Below are 17,244 nucleotides of genomic sequence, written 5' to 3'. Positions count from 1 at the left end.
CAGCTCAGCCGGGGCCCCTGCATTGTGAGAGGGCAAAGCTGTATTCTTCAGGGGCCACCAGCAGGCGTGAGGCTCATTGCGGGCAGGGCCAGAGTCGTTTTCAGTACACACAGCAATTGAGGGGACAAGGGATCAGAACTCTTCACATGCAAGCAGGCTAAAAACATGTCACTTTGAGAATTTAGGGGTGTATACCGGGCAAAGGGGAGAAAAGAGGGGAAGTGGAGGCAGGAGAGCCAGAAGGGAAGGGTGGAGCACAGGGGAAGGAGGAGAGGGCCGAGGGAGGAGAGGAAGGCAGAGGAGACAAAGAAAAAACGCGTACCTACCCACGGCTCCCGGCTCTGTGCATCGGAATCCGCTTGCTCACTAAGCAAAGGGCAGAGCTGGAGCTGCCTTCCTGGGACAGGTGGGGAAGGGCGGGGCGGGGGCACAGCCCTGTGGCGGGTGGAGGGCTGGGAACCTAAACAGTGGGAAGGGGGGCCGTGTGCACCAGGGTTTGGGGGAGCGGTGGTGGCGGCCGGTGCTGCCCGGTGTGGGGTGGGGCGCCGAGCCCGGAGGCCGAGGCGCCGTGGCGGTTCACAGAGGAGACCCAGGCGGAGCCGCAGAGCCGGTGGCACGGTTCTCGTCTCAGTGCAGGTGACTGCGACAGGGAAGCCCCGCGTCTCCCACGCACCCGCTCCAGCCTCTCTGACATCCTCTCGCACTGGTCTCTTCACCCACGCGGCCCTCGCACTCTCTCAGTCACACGGGCCTGCAGTCTGGGACCCGAGCGCCACCGTCGGCCTGGCCTCCCCCATCCTAGAGCCCTGCAGGGGACAAGCAGGCTGCTGCCAGCCGGGGGCGGGGGCCACGGTGCGTGGCTGGGCGGAGGTGGAACCGGCCGCTGGTGGATTCCCGGGAGGGTGTGGAGGTGGTGCGGTGCAACAAGCCCGGGGATCCATCCCCCCTGGGCCGTAGGCCCGGGGAATCACTGCGCTCCCGCGGGGAAGGGGGGGCAGGCTCTGCTCGCGTTTCCCGCACCCCCACGGCCTTGTCTTCCAGCGCCCAGGCGCATCCACGCCGCCTTCCAGCAGAGGGCGCTGTCCTCGGCCGAGCCCGCGCTGCTCCTCCGCCTTTCCCACCCTGGCGCACAGCGGCAGCACTCCGGTGCCAAGCTGGGGTTCAGGCAGCTGGCCCAGGTCAACAAGCTAACAAGCTACTTAGCACTACTCACTGCTGTCCTCTTGGGGGAGGGGCGGTTTAACCCTCACCCTCACTTGTGGCCACTCCTGTCCATTGTCTAGGGGCCGCTTTAGGTGCCCCACAAACACGGGGGAAACCCACACTTCCCCGACTCCTGCTCCATGGACAGTTCAGCAGGGACTGCGTCTACACGGTTGACCCTCCACGGAAGGCAACGATCCATCTGCAGAGAATGCACGTGTGCTCACCTACATGTACAAACGCATACTGTTCGAGGTGCTTCTGAAGCCCCTGTAAGAACTTTTAACATAATATCTATAACCCAGACTATTTTCTCTGTGCCAGAGACTGCTAAGCACACAAGGGTTATGGCATACCGTAAGCCAATAAGCAACAGGAAGGCCCTGGACACTTCTCCACTAAAATTAGTAACAATAACAGTTATTACCATTACAATCCAGGGACACACTGCTTGTGACTCGACCATCACACTTCTTCACACCTCTAAAACAGTGCACTGATGTCTCCAACCCCTCAGCATGGCACCGGCTCCTGGGGCTGGTGAGAGCTGGACGGGAGTGGGAAGGAGCCCCACAAACATGAACTCAGGGCAAAAAGAAATGAAACGCTAGGCTTGACAAAGAGGGAAGGATCTGTAAAAATAACTTCCACCCTCTTCCCTTATAGATGAGGAAACGAAGGACCAAAGGGTTAAAATACATAGACTTCACTTTGACAACCATGTCGCCAAGGCCAGGAAGACACAGCCTGGTCCCAGGGTGGCAGCCCTGTGGGTGCCCCGCTGTCCGCAGTGGCCTGTGAGGAGTGCGGTGGGCAGCGCTGCACAGTGATTACTCGCAGAGCACTATACCCTTTCGAGGGATCTGCTCCCATCGTCGTCCATGTCTTTAGACATAATCACAAGACGTGCCTACCAGGTGCCTGGCACAATTAGGGTAGCTATCATTAATAAATACCCCGAGGGTTAGCCACTTTCTTCTTTTGGAAGAGATGGGCAAGTCTAGACCAGGGGTTCACAGAGTGTGGTACCCAGGCAGTCAGCATCACCTGAGGACGTGTCAGAAATGCAGAAACTCTACAGAGATGGGGCTCAAACACCCACAATTGACAAGCCCCCCAGGCGACAATGATGCAACTGCTCCAGTCTGAGGGATATTGGTTTTTTTTTAATGTTTATTTTATTGATTTTTATTTATTTTGTTTGTATTTTTCTGAAGCTGGAAACGGGGAGAGACAGACAGACTCCCGCATGCGCCCGACCGGGATCCACCCGGCACGCCCACCAGGGGGCAACGCTCTGCCCACCAGGGGGCGATGCTCTGCCCATCCTGGGCGTCGCTATGTTGCGACCAGAGCCACTCTAGCGCCTGAGGCAGAGGCCACAGAGCCATCCCCAGCGCCCGGGCCATCTTTGCTCCAATGGAGCCTTGGCTGCGGGAGGGGAAGCGAGAGACAGAGAGGAAGGAGAGGGGGAGGGGTGGAGAAGCAAATGGGCGCTTCTCCTGTGTGCCCTGGCCAGGAATTGAACCCGGGACTTCTGCACACCAGGCCGACGCTCTACCACTGAGCCAACCGGCCAGGGCCTATTTTATTGATTTTTAGAGAGAAAGGAACAGAGAGAGAGGAAGAGAGACAGGCACATAGAGCTGTTCCTGTATGTGCCCTGACTAGGGATCGAACCAGCGAGCTCTGTGCTTCGGGATGACACTCCAATCAACAGAGCTATCTGGCCAGGGCGGGATACTATTCTTGAATAACGTTTCCAACAGTGTGGCCAGAGGCTAGCAGAGATGCTCTTCAGTCAAATAGGCTTGGGAGAAACAGCCTCCCTTCAACAGATCAAGATCCACGTGCACATCAAAGGCTGGGAAGTTCCACAGGAAAGAAACCTGTTCGATTTTATTGAACCCTGGGTTCTCCACGTTTACCTGACCACAGTCTTTTTATTCTGTGGTAGCTGATGATAATTATGGGTGTTGACAAATGTTGGTCTGGAAGGCCCCTTCTAGTGGTGACACTTAAAACCTAGTCATATAAAATTCAGGTTTCTAGTTCCTGACAAAACTCAGTAGAGCTGGTGGGTCACCACACCAGCTGGTGTCCCAGGTGTCTAACCTAGAAGGAGTGTGACCTCTGCTTCCCTTTCCCAATGCCAACGCTACACGTGAATGCAGAATTCCCTGGCACTGTGTTCACAACCAAGTTGTTCTTCCTTTTTAGGGCACGGCTATTCTCAGGCAGGGTTCCATCTCTGTCCCTCAGGTGGAGCCCCGAGTGTCCTGCCCAGGCTCTCCCAATGTGGGGCCAACTGCAGCCACCCACATAACTATAATCAACGCCGGCCTGCTCACTCTGGGCCTAAGGACTGGCGGTCCTGAGCAGCCTCACCAAAGAAAGGCCAAGTCACCAAATCGCTTGGCGTGATGATCTATGATACAATAAAGACGAACGTCCTTATGAGACTTAACACAGGGCCCTTAAACAGCAACCCTCCCCATTTCCAATAAAGCGTTCACCACAACCGGAAGAACACTCTGTAAGGGAACATCCACTCCAACCCCTACGTCCTCCGCCCCTGACACTACCGGCCCTCATTCTTCCTAACAGACACAGAGGGCCTGAGAAGCACTCGGCATTCTCTACTACTTGTCTGGCACCTAACAGTCCTTGCCTTGGGCAATTAAACAGGTTGCCACTAGGCAAACTGTCAAGACTTATGTGAATTGGTTCCAAAATTAAGTCTACCATCTTATCCAACCTAACAGCCGGGAAGGAGGGGAGCAAGAAGGTCCTGGCTAGAGAAGCCTGCGCTGCAGCTCACCCCTGCGCTCCTGCAAACCTCCCAGGTGGAATGGGGCGCACATTGCTGAGGTCTGAGCCTGGGAAAGAACGAGATCCAGCCCCCAAACGAAAGGTCCTGGGCCTGTGAACGCCTCCCGCTAAGACCGCTCAAGGCTGGGCTTCATTAGACATACACCTTTGGGGATAATTTTCTCTCCTGGGCTTTTAGACTCTTTGCCTGTCTGTCCTGAGCACAACCTAGCTCTTACTTCCAAACAGGCATGTGAAATGTGCTCCGACATCCCAGAAGTTCACTCAAGACACCGCTCGGATCGAGGGCACCCAAGCATGTAACATCCTGTGTCAGATTGGGCCCATAGTGGTTGCCTGTCATCCATATTTAATTTTGTCAGTCTGTTAATTTTTAACTGTGTTTGCTATCGAGAGCCATTAGAGGTCCCCAGGAGCTGAGCTTGGTCAAGCGAGAGGAACTTCGTGGCGAGTGGATGAGGCTTGAAGTTAGGGTGTCCCACTTTCTCATCCTGTCCCCAAGCTCTGGCCATCCCCACCAGCAGCACAAATCGTGAATAAAACATGATCCCATTTGGAGTTGATTCTCCTCTTTGCCCCTGTCACAACTGGTTTTCTTCAAGAAGTTCACTTTCTTTGTGTGATTCCAAAGTTTCTTTGAAGCCTTGGTTTTGTTTCCAAAGCAGTTAGAATTCACATGCTTTCTTATGCTATCTGGGTGCCTATCCCTAGGAAAGGAGGCCCCAAACCATGGGTGGACGGCCACCCGCCCGGGACAGAGCCCCAGCCCTGCACACCGCACAGCCACAGGGCACCCCTGTGCCCTGGCTGCAGCTGCCTCTCCTCTTTACCAGAGAACAGAGCCGGGGCCTTCGGTTTCCCTTGAGAGGGTGTGGTCTTGAGTCCCTGCACCCCAACTGCTTAAGCTTGTTCCTACAAAGGGAAGGTGCTGAAGCCCTGGGCCTTGTCGAATCAAGTTCCAGCAAAGAGAGGGACATGGAAGAGCTATTCTTAACAATTACTGGTCTATGCCAAGCTTTTACATTTTCCCTCAAAATAACCACCTGAAGTAGGTGTTCATTCTTCCTTCTTATAGATGAGGAAACTGAAGCCAGTGAGATTTTAAAAAGCTTGTCTATAATCCCACAGTTAGAGCGGGTGGCTTTCGTTATTAAAATGGAGCCTGTTTGAATTTAAAAGACCAAGTCCTGTAACTTGCCATGCTGAGGCCCTGCACCACCCTTCAGTGACAATCAGACCACATGGTTGTGAATAATCCCAAGGCAGAGGCGGGATCGCCAATGGTACTTGCAGGCTTGACTCACTGAGACTCAGGGGTGGGCTGTCACCGCCAATGAGGTCAGGGAATACAGACAAAGGATCTAGAAAGGTGAGCCTTACAGAGAACACCACGGACTGTGATTAAGAAACCTGGAGAACAGTGCACCAAACAGAGGCAACCCTCAGCCCCTACCATCCAAGGGAGGCTGCTTTGACCTATTCTCACACGCTGGGGTCAGCAACCCAGGACTGGGCCATAGCACCAGGGGACGACTCTGGTTTCGCACCCGGTACTGCCAAAAAGCTGCCCAGCGTGGGCACGCATGGCCTCAGTAGCAGCAGCTCTGACCAAAGGCCCCCCTATCCCAACAACACTGGACAAATGACTCTGAACTGCTTCGGAAAGGCCAGGGCAAGTGTCCGTCTGCCACTTCCCTCAGTAAGTGGCTCCTTAGTCTCCAAGTACTGGAAAGCAGAGGGAAACGGACAAACAGGACAGACAAGATGGAGAGGTTATTTGTTCGGCTGGGGTTCAGCCACAGGACTGTGAAGGGAATTATCTCCTCCCAGGACACAGCTGTAACTGGCTCCCCACTGGAAAGGAGGCCCTGGGGGAAGAACAGCCTCAAGGCCCAGGGAGGCACAGCCGACAGGGGGCTCTCTAATCCAGGGTCTCCAACAGGAAATCAGATAACACAGCAGCTGGGAGGTTCAGGGACAGCGGGTCTGAGGACAGCAAATGACATGAACCATCTGGTCCCTCTGGGAGTTCAGCTGTTTCCCACTCTTGATCTACTTCCCGTCAGGAGTTTTCTTCCGGCCGACGTGTCCTGGCCTGGCGTGGGGAGACCGCCGTGGAGGCCGAGTTCCCCCATGCTGCCACAAGCTTCAGGGGCCACGCTGCAGGACGCAGGACAGCGCCGTCACTCGGTGATGGCGGCTGCGGCCACTACCGCTCCCTTGTCTTCTCCCCTGCCCTCTCTGGTTCCTTCCGGCCTCCGGTCTTCCACGAGGACCCCAGGGGGACGCTGCAGCCCTGCCGGGGTTGCTGAGACACGCAGAACGTCCTCAGTGTTTACACGGCCGCAGCCTTGTGGGTGGTCAGTCCGCGCTCCTTCTCTGCCCTGAGAATTCAAATGCCCCTCGCCAGGCTCGTAGCGATAGGCCTTGCTGTGTGTCGGCACCCCTGTGAGAGTTTTATACGAGGGGTTATTAGTCCCACTTCGTGAAGCTCAGAGATGTTCAGTTGTTCAGTCACGGTCACACAGCCTGTAAGTGGCAGAGCCTGTGTCCAACCAGGCAGCTCCACGGCCTGCCCTGGGCACCCTCCGCCCACCACGGGCCGGGCTCTCCGGAGGGGCTTGGCCAGGCCTCGGGGAGCAGAGCGGGCATGCGGGAACAAACCAGGGGAGGGGACCGCGGAAGGCAGGGCTCGGGGCCCTCGCAGCAGGTGGACGCCACCCGGCTCACACTGCCCCCCACCCCCACCCCACCCTCAGTCTCCTGTGGGAGTCAGATGCTCGCAGGCGACCAGAAAGCTGAACAGAACCGCAGACTAGACAGCGCTGGGCATCTAGGAGCACCCAAGAGTGGTCTCTCGGTCTGAGCTTCGGAGCCACAGGTTTGGACGCAAAGATAATGTCAGAGTAACAGTTTCCCTGATACCTGAAGACAACCGAAAGCCCTGAGCTGGACAGCCCCAAGGCACCTCTGCGGCCCCTGGGGGGCAGGGGGTCCCAGACAGTGGCAGCCAGGAGGGCCGGCTCCGCAGCAGGACGCAAGGTCAAGGCCTGATGCCGGCTGCGGGGTGGGGCGTAGAAGTCAGGCTGACCCCACGACCCCTCCCTCCCGGGGGCGTAGAAGTCAGGCTGAAGGTGCTGGACCTGCCGGGCCCGGGGCCCAGGTCCCCCTGCAGGACCAACCATGACGGCACTGGTACTGCCTTCGGAACAGGACGGGCAGCTGAAAAGAAGTCCTCCTGTGAGTCCCAGCAGGTGCCTGGGTAGGCGCCCCGCTGCCACGCGCGTGGTGGGGCGCGTGCTCACCTGACCCACGCACACCTGCTCGCTCCCACCTCCGCACTTCACTTACAGCCCCGCCCAAGCCAGACGTCCCTGTGGCTCCTTAATGCAGTGCTCTGTGCGGGGCAGTGACAGAGAGGATGCTTAATAAAACTGCTTTTCAAAAACAAGTAAACTGCAGTTCTCAGAAGTCTGCACGGGGCTGCGGAGTAAACGCCTGGCCCGGCAGTGGGGCGGCCATGCAGCGGGGCCACCGCGACCCTTCCTAGTCCTGTCCCCGCAGCCCGCGACCCTTCCTAGTCCCGCCCCCGCAGCCCGCTCACCGTCAGCTCTCTCCCGACTTGCCATGTCTCTTTTCCCATGGTCCACTCGTGTAGTTATTTTGGATTTAACCTTTAAATTTTTCCAGTGTGTCACAGGGATCTCCCAAGGGGCCGCTGGGAAGTCTGTGTTGGGATTTTCAAACCATTTGTTTATGTGCAGGTGATGCCGCCAAGTCCAGAGCCCGTGGCGCCGCCCTGAGACCTGCCCAGGCCGCTGAGCCACCAACAGGGAGCCAGGCCTTGCGCTCTCGGGCCTACTTACCTGAGAAAGTTCTGGCCTAAGAATATGACCCTGGTCAGGGACACAGGGTACTGATTCTAGAATGTAGTGAGGACGGTGCATTATTGACTTTCTCGCTGCTCCATCGGCAACAAGACTAAAAGCACAAATGAACCCAGATGGAAAAAGCTGAGATGTGTGACCGCGAGGTGACAGGAACAGCTGGGTGTCCTCTTCAGAGTGTCATGTTCCTGAAAGTCATGGATGAGAAGTTCCTCTCCTGTTCACAGTGACTTACATAACATAGCTAATAAATTTTAAATACCAATGACCTTGAAAGTAAACAGGATGATCACGTCTAAAAATATTAATGATCTTCTTTAGAAGTCAGATGCTTGCTTCACCAAGTAGGTTTTTCCTCTCAATAAAAATAAGGCAATACGGAGACTTATGGTCCTACCAGCATTTCCAACCCTTTAATGGGGTTATGTATCTTCAATTTAGAGACAGAGGCGCCGGACCACAGGCTGGAGGTGGGGCAGCACCAGATAAGTGACGCGACCACCTTCCAAAGACAGTTTGTCTCCTGGGTCCTCCTGCTTCTGGACCAGGGTGGGTAACTAGGAAACACAGCATTCGCTTCCAAGAGGTTTCCACTAGCTAGACACACCATCCTGCGGACGCGAGGGCTCCTGGTGGGTGCGACCGTGGCTGCTGCGGTGAGAAGCTTCCAGTGTGCAGCTCTTGCTGGTCTGGGAGCCAAGGAGACAGGAGCTGCGGCAGCAAGGCTTCCGCTCCGGGCTGGGTCTCCCCAAGGGCTCCGAGTCCGCCTCCCACAGAATGGACACTTGGGTGTCGCTGGGCCCCCTTCTCCCACCAGCTCAGCCAGAGATAACATCTTAGCTCCAAAATCGCATCATCACGAAAACAAAACGCCGAAGTCTACTTGAGATCAATTTCTCTCCGATTAAAATTTTTATTGAATTCTCTCAAATGTTACCAAGAAATAGTTTCGGCAAACGGTTGGGGTGGGGTGGGGTGGGGGGGATAGCTAACAAGCAAAGTCAGCCTGGGAGCTCCCTCTGCTGGTCTGCAGTAGGTTGGTATGTTACAAACACATTCCCAGAGACAAATCTAATTTGCTGGAGAAGTGGACAAAAGACAGGTGTGTTGGGCTTTGCCTCAGGACAGAAACACTAGAAGAAAAAAAAAATCCATGTCTCAAAACAGAGCACAACATTGCTGAGAAAAGCAAAATAACTTAAAAGCTTCTCCAAAGACACACAAGTAAGATTTCCAAAGTGAAAATGGAATTATCAATAAGGGGCGCTCTGTGTTGGTCCCCCACTGCTCTCCCTCCGGTCAGTTAGTAACAACTCTCTTAGGCCCTCTGGCGAAGCTCTGATCCCCTTGTCTTTGCCTCCAAGTCTCTTCTGACAGGCTTCTCATCTGCTTAGAGCAGAAAGATCCAAGGAGTCACTGGAGGGAGGCCTTTCCAAAATTCCATCAAAGAACAAGTCTTTGGTGAGCCAGCACCAAGGCGTGGACAGAGCGAGGCCCGGGAGCCAGGCCCGCTCATGTCATGGCAGAGCCACTTGCGACTCTGGGTGACTCTCCGTCTTCTCCGGTCTGTGTGCTCACGTGCAAAATGGGTCAGACGGGCTGCACTGTAAAGCCTCTGCCAGTTCGTCCTATGATGCTCATATTAGGCAAAGAAATTTAAATAACTGTGTTTGTTCGCAAGTCAAGCTTGCCCTGGGAATGACTGGCAACCAGAGGTGGGGTTGAGCACGAGACCTCACTGAGACCAGAGAGGAAGTCCACCAGCTCGAGGACCAACGGGGCAGAGCCCAGTGGCTTTTGGGTTGGAAAAGGCTCCAGACCAAGGAAGAACTCAGAGGGAAGGTGTCACCCTAGGCAACAGATCCCATTGAGTCAAACGGTTCAGTCCGTCTAATCTCGGCACTGCTTCTCCCCATCCTTTCTCACAACGGCCCGGGCTTACTAGTCTCTTAAGACTCTTTTCTCACTATATTCCCAGATACTGCTTCTGATTTCATCTGTTAATGAACAAAGGGCAAGTGACCCAGATGTCTTGGCCAAAAGCTACTTACTATTCCCAGTCCTTTCTGGCCATTGTCAAGTCTTGCTTTTCCAGGGCAATGGTGAGAGGCTTTGTTGATGATTAAAAAGCCATGGATATTCAGAAGACTATGAGAACCTGGCACCGTTTCATGGTATTTGCTAACACATGCCTCAGTTGTCAACTGATCTGTGTCTAGGCCATCTAGCAAGAGGAAGAAGAGGAAGAGGAGACATCCACAGATGGCAGGGTGGGGCGGACAGGCACCAACAGAGGTGCGGCTCTGAGTTGTTCCACGTCATCTACAAGGTTATCCCTGAGCCCACGCCGAGCAGGCTGATGACTCAGTTCTTTCTGTCCCTTCTCCCTCTGCCTGCCATTTCCAGGGTGACCGAGCACTGACACGGACAGAGGCGGGACAAGCTGCGGGGGAAGGAGAAGCACACAGCACAGCTAATCTAGAGATGGGTCACAGGTCCCAGAATAGTACTTTTACTTTATTTTCTGTACCAAGTACTGTCTACGTTTTTCTTCACTACATATACCCCTTTCTGTCTCTTCCTCCCAACACAGAGGGCAACTACGTCTGGGGCGCAGGCACCAGGCCGTCTCCCTGTGCGGTGTGCCCGCGTGGGGCCCAGGGAGCTGGTGCCCGGAGGCATGCAAGCAGCCCTGACAGCTCAGTTGGAAGAGAAGGGAAGGGCACTCAGCCCACAACACGGCCGGTGGCCCCCAGGCCAGCGAGAGCCACGCTGGGGCTGCCTGTTACGTCTTATCAACACGGTGAGTTTGCACAACGTGGAAGTTTTAAGTCAGAAAGAAGAGTATCCTGGGAAGCTGTTTATTCCATCCAGTCTGGTAAACAAACACTAAGCATAACAAACAAAACCCCCACGAGCCAACAATTTTTTAAAAGCCAGGCTCTCCTGCTTTTAGAGGAGTTACACACACAGTAAGACAAATGAAATCTTCACTGTCTTATTTGCTATCGATCACTCTGAATCATAATGTTGATTACTACTACCTGCCCTAAAAGCACAGTTTTCCTCTCCAAGGAGAGAGAAGGGGTTGGTAGGTAGACAGCAATCTTTGTGAAGAAACAGGGGAGCTTATTTATAAATTCAGGCTATAAGGAAAAGAAGGAAGAGGAGAGGAAAGGAGAGGAAGGGAGGGGAAGGGAAGGGAGAGAAGGGGAGAGGAAAGGAGAGGAGGGGAGAGGAGGGGAGGGGGAAGGAGAGGAGAGGGGAGAGGAAGGGAGAGGAAGGGAGGGAGGGGAGGGGGAAAGGAAGGAAGGAAGAAAGAGAAAGGAAGGAAGGGAGGGAGGGAAGGGGGAAGAAAGGAGGGAGGGAGGGAGGAAGAGAGAAGAGAAAGAAAGAAAGGAAGGAAAGAAAGAAAAAGCCAGTTAGAACAAAGGCCTCTACCTGGACCTATAATTACAGTCTAGACTATATTGTGCCTCCTTTTCTTCAAGGTTTGCCAAAAATGTTGTAAATGAACCCTAACCTCTTCTGTAACATATACAAGGTAGGACTCTTCCTCCTGGAAGCCCCCAGCTTCCCCCTCTGGTCACTAGATCTCAGAGAAGACGAGAGCCAACGTCTCAATGCGCAGAAACACAGACATGGAGCCCCCGCGGCCAGGGCGCACCCCCTCTGCAGCCCTTCCTTGCACACGACAAGGCACACACACATCTACGCTCTGGAGACATCCTCACTGGCTGGGCACTGGGGAGGCCGCCTGGGCCCAGTCTCTCCTGTGTGATACGGGGGTGAGGTCATTAAGGAAGACAGAGGTGTCGTTCAGGGAAAACATCAGGCAGTGGTGACATTGCTGTCAGAGGGTCCTCGTAAGTCCCGGAGGAGTGTCAGCTGGATGTAGAGAGGATGAGGACTCTCTCGGAGGTGGCTCTGTTAGCTGGGCAGGTGTTAGTGGTACGGTGTGCTCTGGGGAACCGGGCTGGAGAGGGCCGGTGGAGGGGTGAGTGGAGTCGTGGCCGAGGGGCATAAATTACCTGGGCATGCAGTGAAGCGGGATAGGTGAAAGCAGGAGGAGGTAGAGCAGGCGCTAGCTCCGCCGGGTACAGAGGGTACGGGGCCCACACTTCAGGGCTACTGGGGTAAAGTGCAGGCACTGTGAGCTCATCTGCAAGAAAAGAATAAGGGAGAGTTAGTGGTTACCAAACAGCCGGTTTCAAATCAGAACAAAACCCCCAACCACCCCGAGCCCCCATCCATGCCAGAAGTCAAATGACTATCATTCTTTTAATAACCTGTTGGCTTTGGTCCCCAAACGCTAAGCAAGGGAACAGGAAACGCACGACGAGAGAAAGCAACAAGCGTCTGCTGCCTGCCCGGCCTGCAGGAAGCAGGCCGGCTCTGCCCGGGCCACTCTGATGTCTTTCCAATGCAGCCGCAGCCGGGGAAACCCAGGAACAGCGGGGGTTTCCTGCGCAGAACCGCAAGTGCGGTCCTCCCCGGGAGAGAGGAAGAGGAGAACCAGGAGGAGGTCTCTCTTGAAAACCCGCTGCAGCGTCCTTGAGAGAACAACAGTTCCTGGCAGGACCCCAACAGATGGGAAGAACCGGAGGGCTTTTCTGTTTATCAGGATAATTAATAGACGAGTAAATTACGATCTGCAAGCGTTTCACACTTGGGCTCAGCGGCACAGGACCAGACGCTGTGTCTATACCACGTGTTAAGCTGCCAAGAATTCAGAGAATGAAGTGAAAAAGGTGTGTGTATCCCGGTTCAGGTTATGTGCTCCACGGAGACACAAATAAGAATGTGCCCAGTTGCCGATTACACTGACCATATTTATTTTTTAGGGGGGAAAAATTAAAAAAAGGGAGTCAAGTCACCAGCTGGCTGGTTTAGATGTTCCCCGGGGCCGCTCTGCTTCCCCTGGGGTCCGGCCGCCCTCTGCCAGACTGAGGGCAGCTGTCCGGGCCTCAGACCGTGTCAGGAAGCAGCCCATTAAAGTCACAGCAAACACACGAGGGAGCATCCAGCAAAGGCAAAGATTGCAGCGGTCAATAGCATGAATCTGGACCCTGCGCTTTTATCACCTGTCCAAGTCTGAAATCAAGTAGGTCAGAGATGCTCCCCGCCACGGCTGGGCGAGGCAGGCAAAGGGGACGTGATAAAGCCATTAGTGACTGCCGTTCAGTGTGCTCCAAGAACAGGAGTCACTTCCCTCCTTCCCACCATCCGAGAGCCCCCCCCCCCAGGTCGCCCCTCCCCTCGCCATCCTCCCACACTCGGGCTCTGGGCGCGGTGTTCAGCCTGGGAAGGGGGCACAGCCGAGCGTGAGGTGGTGACCGCTCTACGGAGCAACGGGAAAGCGGCGAGCCTGTGGGGCGCATGCGCCGGTGGGCGAGCCGGCCGGCCAGCCAGCACGGCTTCCGACAGGAGGAGAGAGTCCCGAGCTGAGCTGAGGGGGTCCGTCCATTCAGAGGGCAGCTCAGGGTCCCCACAGGGTGGGGTGACGCACTGTGGCTGGCCGGCGGCTTCCCACACCTCTCTCGACAAGGCAGTTAAAACGACCTCCTCGGGGTTCGGGGACGGAACACAGAATGCTCATGTGTCTAGGCTGTGGGGCTCCGGCCGAAAGAGGGGACTGATTGTTGTGACAGGGAGGCAAACAGTAGCATCATAAACCTATTTGTTATAAACAATTTTTTTTTTTAATTTCTTGATTTTAGCAAGAGGGGAAAAGAGAGAGAGAGAGAGGTAGGAACAGTAATCGTTCCTGTATGTGCCCTGGCCAGGGACTGAACCCGTAACCTCTGCACTCCAGGATGACACTCTAACCAAACTCTCCAGTCAGGGCATCATAAACCACTTTAAAGTGGTCTGGTCTACACCACCCATCCTGGGTGCAGGTGTCTGTAGTCCCTGTAAGGAGGTCCCTACAGGGGTGGACAGGACGCTTACCAGACCTGTTTCCTGTCATGGGACCAGCTGATTCCCATCAGCACAGCTCCTGTGGGAGCGCAGCGCGTGGAAATGGACTCCGGCCAGGACCCGAGCCTCGGATTTTAAACAGCCATGCTCAGAAGTGACGTGCTGCTGTTGTTACTTCAGCTATCAGGCTATTTTAAGACACTTTGAGTCTTTTTAAAAAGTCAGAGAGAGTCTCAAGACCCAGCACACTCGGTCTCTTAGCCACAGTTGCCCAGCTCACTGGACAGCGGAGGGCAGAGGGCCGGGGGTGGGGGAGGACATGCCCGGCGCCCGGGGGGGAGGTGTTGGCTTGTGCCCTCACCCAGCTGCCCAGCTGCCCAGCAGGAAACGGCTGAGGGGGGGGCTTTCACACGAACAATGGGTTCTTGCTTTAGAAAGTTTTTAATACCAAAATGTCTTTTAAGGCATCTGACCCTAAAGAGAACAAGAATGGAGCTGAGGTGGAGTGTGCTTCAGTGTCAGCCTGACAGAGGTAATTTATGATTTCCAGACGTTTCCACACCTTCATCTTAAAGCATTACCTCCCAGCGGGTCTAGACTGATGCTGGGAGACGGTTCACTGAGTTACATTTGCACAGAACCCAACCCGGCAGAATGTGGGAACTGCTTCCAAATCCCCTGAGCCCAGCGCTGCCGAGTCCCGGTCAAGTTAGGTAGTGAAGCAGGGCCTAAGAGATCGGGTGAACTTGCACTTGAGAAATCCCTTGACACATAACGTCCTATTTCCCTCCTCTTCTTGTGAAGGAGTCACAGGGAGTTCCTGTAAATGGCAGGAGACACGCAGCACGCAGGGCTCGGTCGGGAAGAGGGTGAGCTCCCAGCGAGTCCATGGAGATATTTGTGCGAGATTGCCGGGAGCGGAGCAGGTCGGGATCACTCCTAACCACTTGTCAAGGATCCGGTTCTTACTCAAGTCTGCGCCCAGGGCCAGCTCTGAGGCTAACATGCAGTGTGCAACAATGCTTGCTGTACTGAATAGTACCTGGTAGAAAATTCTAGAAAGGTGTTTACAGATACACTACTGTTTTCTTTGTTAAAACTTAGAAACATCAATAGGATCTAGATCTAAATTTCTCACTTCTTGCAGTATTTGCCTCTCTCTCTCTCTCTCTCTCATACACACACACACACACACACACACACAAACACACACACACAAGATAACAACAGGAGGTTCAAGGAGGCTCAAACCAGAGTAAATGTTACAGAACAGTAATTTTCAAAGTTAAAAATAAAGGCAGTGGGCCATTTCTTCAAACTGATTTTCCCCAGAAACTCTTTTTAATGAAAGTATAGCTATTCTGGTTGACCTGGTGGCGGTGGGAGCCGGAGGGACCTCGACCCCCGGCAACTGTCCCCAGGGAACACCAGGTTCCGGAGAACACATTCTGAAAACGGCTCTTCCGGCTGCTCTCCGCCAGGGACCGGTTTTTAAAGGGAGCTCCTCTCCAAAAAGCTCTGAGGCCTGAGCTCACTCCTGTAGCCCCTGGAAACCTTGGGGGGGGGGTGAGGGCGCGGCCTCGGGCCACCGCAGCCAGAGCAGGGAAGAAACAAAGAACAACAGGACAACTGGGCTGGAACAAACAGTCCCCTGCCTGACACGGACTTCATTGTCCAAAGCACCCTGGGGCCGATAGAGACCTTGAGTGAGCTTTTACGGTCTCACAAAGTACAGAAAAACCTGACCCAGGAAATAAGTATAATAGGTAAAATAACAGAAAAAAAGGCACATAAACCAGGTGGAGGTGGAGCTATGTCCTTCCCCCTCCTCGCTCCGCTGGAAAACCCCATCTTCCCATCCGCGCTGCAGCACGCAGGGGACAGTAGGTGACCAGCAGCTCCGGCACCGGGAGCAGGTAGAATGCACACTCCAGGCTCCACCCCAGGCCTCCCGAGTCAGAAATTCTGCCCTCCAAGGGATTCTGAGGCATACTTCAGTTTGAGAACCACTGCTGTGAGTTATTTATCTTCTTACTCTTTTGTTGTTATATTATTAGCTGCTTGAGCAAATTGTTATGCATTTTGCTTCAAAGAGCTTAGTATATAGTACCTGTTACATAGTAGTTCCCTCAGTGAATGAATAAGACACTGCAGGAGAGAAAATGCAAATGAAAGCAATAATCCTGGACCTGTTCTGTGAGAGAGGCTAGCCCAGGGTTACGGGAGACCCAGCCTCACACTCTGTGCCTGGCTCGGAGCCACTGTGACAGCAAGCAGCACAGGACACCGGGGCAGCCCGACAAGGTCAGGACCACACCTCCCGGACAGCAGCCCTCACGGACACCCACACTTCAGTATGAGGCTGAGGACCCGGCAAACCCACCAGTCTCCTTTGATGGAAGGAGGCAGAAAGCTGAACAAGCCTTTTGCATTTGCACATTCTTCCTGGTTGCTAATGTAGCCTTGAGAAAACTGTACAGGTGGAAACAGGTTGTCCCCAGCATGGGCCCTCCATGGGGACACCTAACTGGAGGTGCAGGCAGTGCAGGGCAGGGAGCAGGGGCTTAGGTGGGCTTCACCTTCCATCCTGTCCAGACTTAATGAAATGGGAAAGCTAAAATAAGATTAAGTTTGCTGGCCTGGGCCCACGGGGATGCAGTGGACTTCAGGGAGGGGGTAAGATCCCTCCCTCCGAGAACAAGGGGCTCTTGACCACCCCACCCAGAGTGAGCCAGTCCCCAGGGAGCCCGAATCCAGCCCTCCTGACAGGCTGGCTCGTCCCTGTCCCACTGCGCCAGATCTAGCCCCACCCTTCCCCCTCTGCACCTGCGGATAATGTTGTTGAGGGCTTACAGTATACAGCTGAATAGGCCTTTTTCTTAGCATGAAAATTCGCCAATCAGAGGGCCTAAGACTGGATCCTGACAAACAAGAACTACTGCTCACAAAAATGAGGGGACCAGGGATCGTGCAGATACTCCAGTACTTTCAGACTTTTTTAATTTTGGGGGTTTTTGTTATTTTATTATTATTATTATTTTTAGAGACAGAGTCAGAGAGGGATAGACAGGGACACACAGGAATGGAGAGATAAGAAGCATCAATCATTAGTTTTTCATTGCGCATTGCGACACCTTAGTTGTTCATTGATTGCTTTCTCATATGTGCCTTGACCGCGGGCCTTCAGCAGACCGAGTAACTCCTTGCTCGAGCCAGCAACTTTGGGTCCAAGCTGGTGAGCTTTGCTCAAACCAGATGAGCCTGCGCTCAAGCTGGTGACCTCAGGGTCGCAAACCTGGGTCCTCAGCATCCTAGTCCGACGCTCTATCCACTGCACCACCACTTGGTCAGTTTCAGCCTTTTCTTTTTTTTTTTTTTTTTTTAATAAATTTTTATTAAT

At 54.2% G+C, this 17,244-nt stretch overlaps 1 protein-coding gene across 5 annotated transcripts in view; it reads right to left on the bottom strand.

The window, feature by feature from the left end:
* RBPMS (RNA binding protein, mRNA processing factor) overlaps positions 1-17,244 on the bottom strand; it is a 193,848-nt gene that overhangs the window by 18,718 nt on the left and 157,886 nt on the right. For 2 of the 5 annotated variants that reach the window (XM_066235043.1, XM_066235042.1), the window contains exons 6-7: positions 11,954-12,084; positions 8,840-9,055 (exon numbers count right to left, since the gene is read on the bottom strand). In XM_066235043.1, the coding sequence (XP_066091140.1) occupies positions 8,924-9,055; positions 11,954-12,084 (263 nt within the window). In that variant the 3' untranslated portion in view covers positions 8,840-8,923. Of the gene's footprint in view, positions 1-8,839; positions 9,056-11,953; positions 12,085-17,244 lie in introns of those variants that run through there. The other 3 variants (XM_066235044.1, XM_066235041.1, XR_010726027.1) reach the window with 2 other exon arrangements.

Source organism: Saccopteryx bilineata, chromosome 6 (genome assembly GCF_036850765.1).
Source record: "Saccopteryx bilineata isolate mSacBil1 chromosome 6, mSacBil1_pri_phased_curated, whole genome shotgun sequence".
Classification (NCBI taxonomy): Eukaryota; Metazoa; Chordata; class Mammalia; order Chiroptera; family Emballonuridae; genus Saccopteryx; species Saccopteryx bilineata.
Note: the sequence above shows the minus strand (reverse complement) of the source record. Positions and strands in the feature narration are given on the sequence as shown.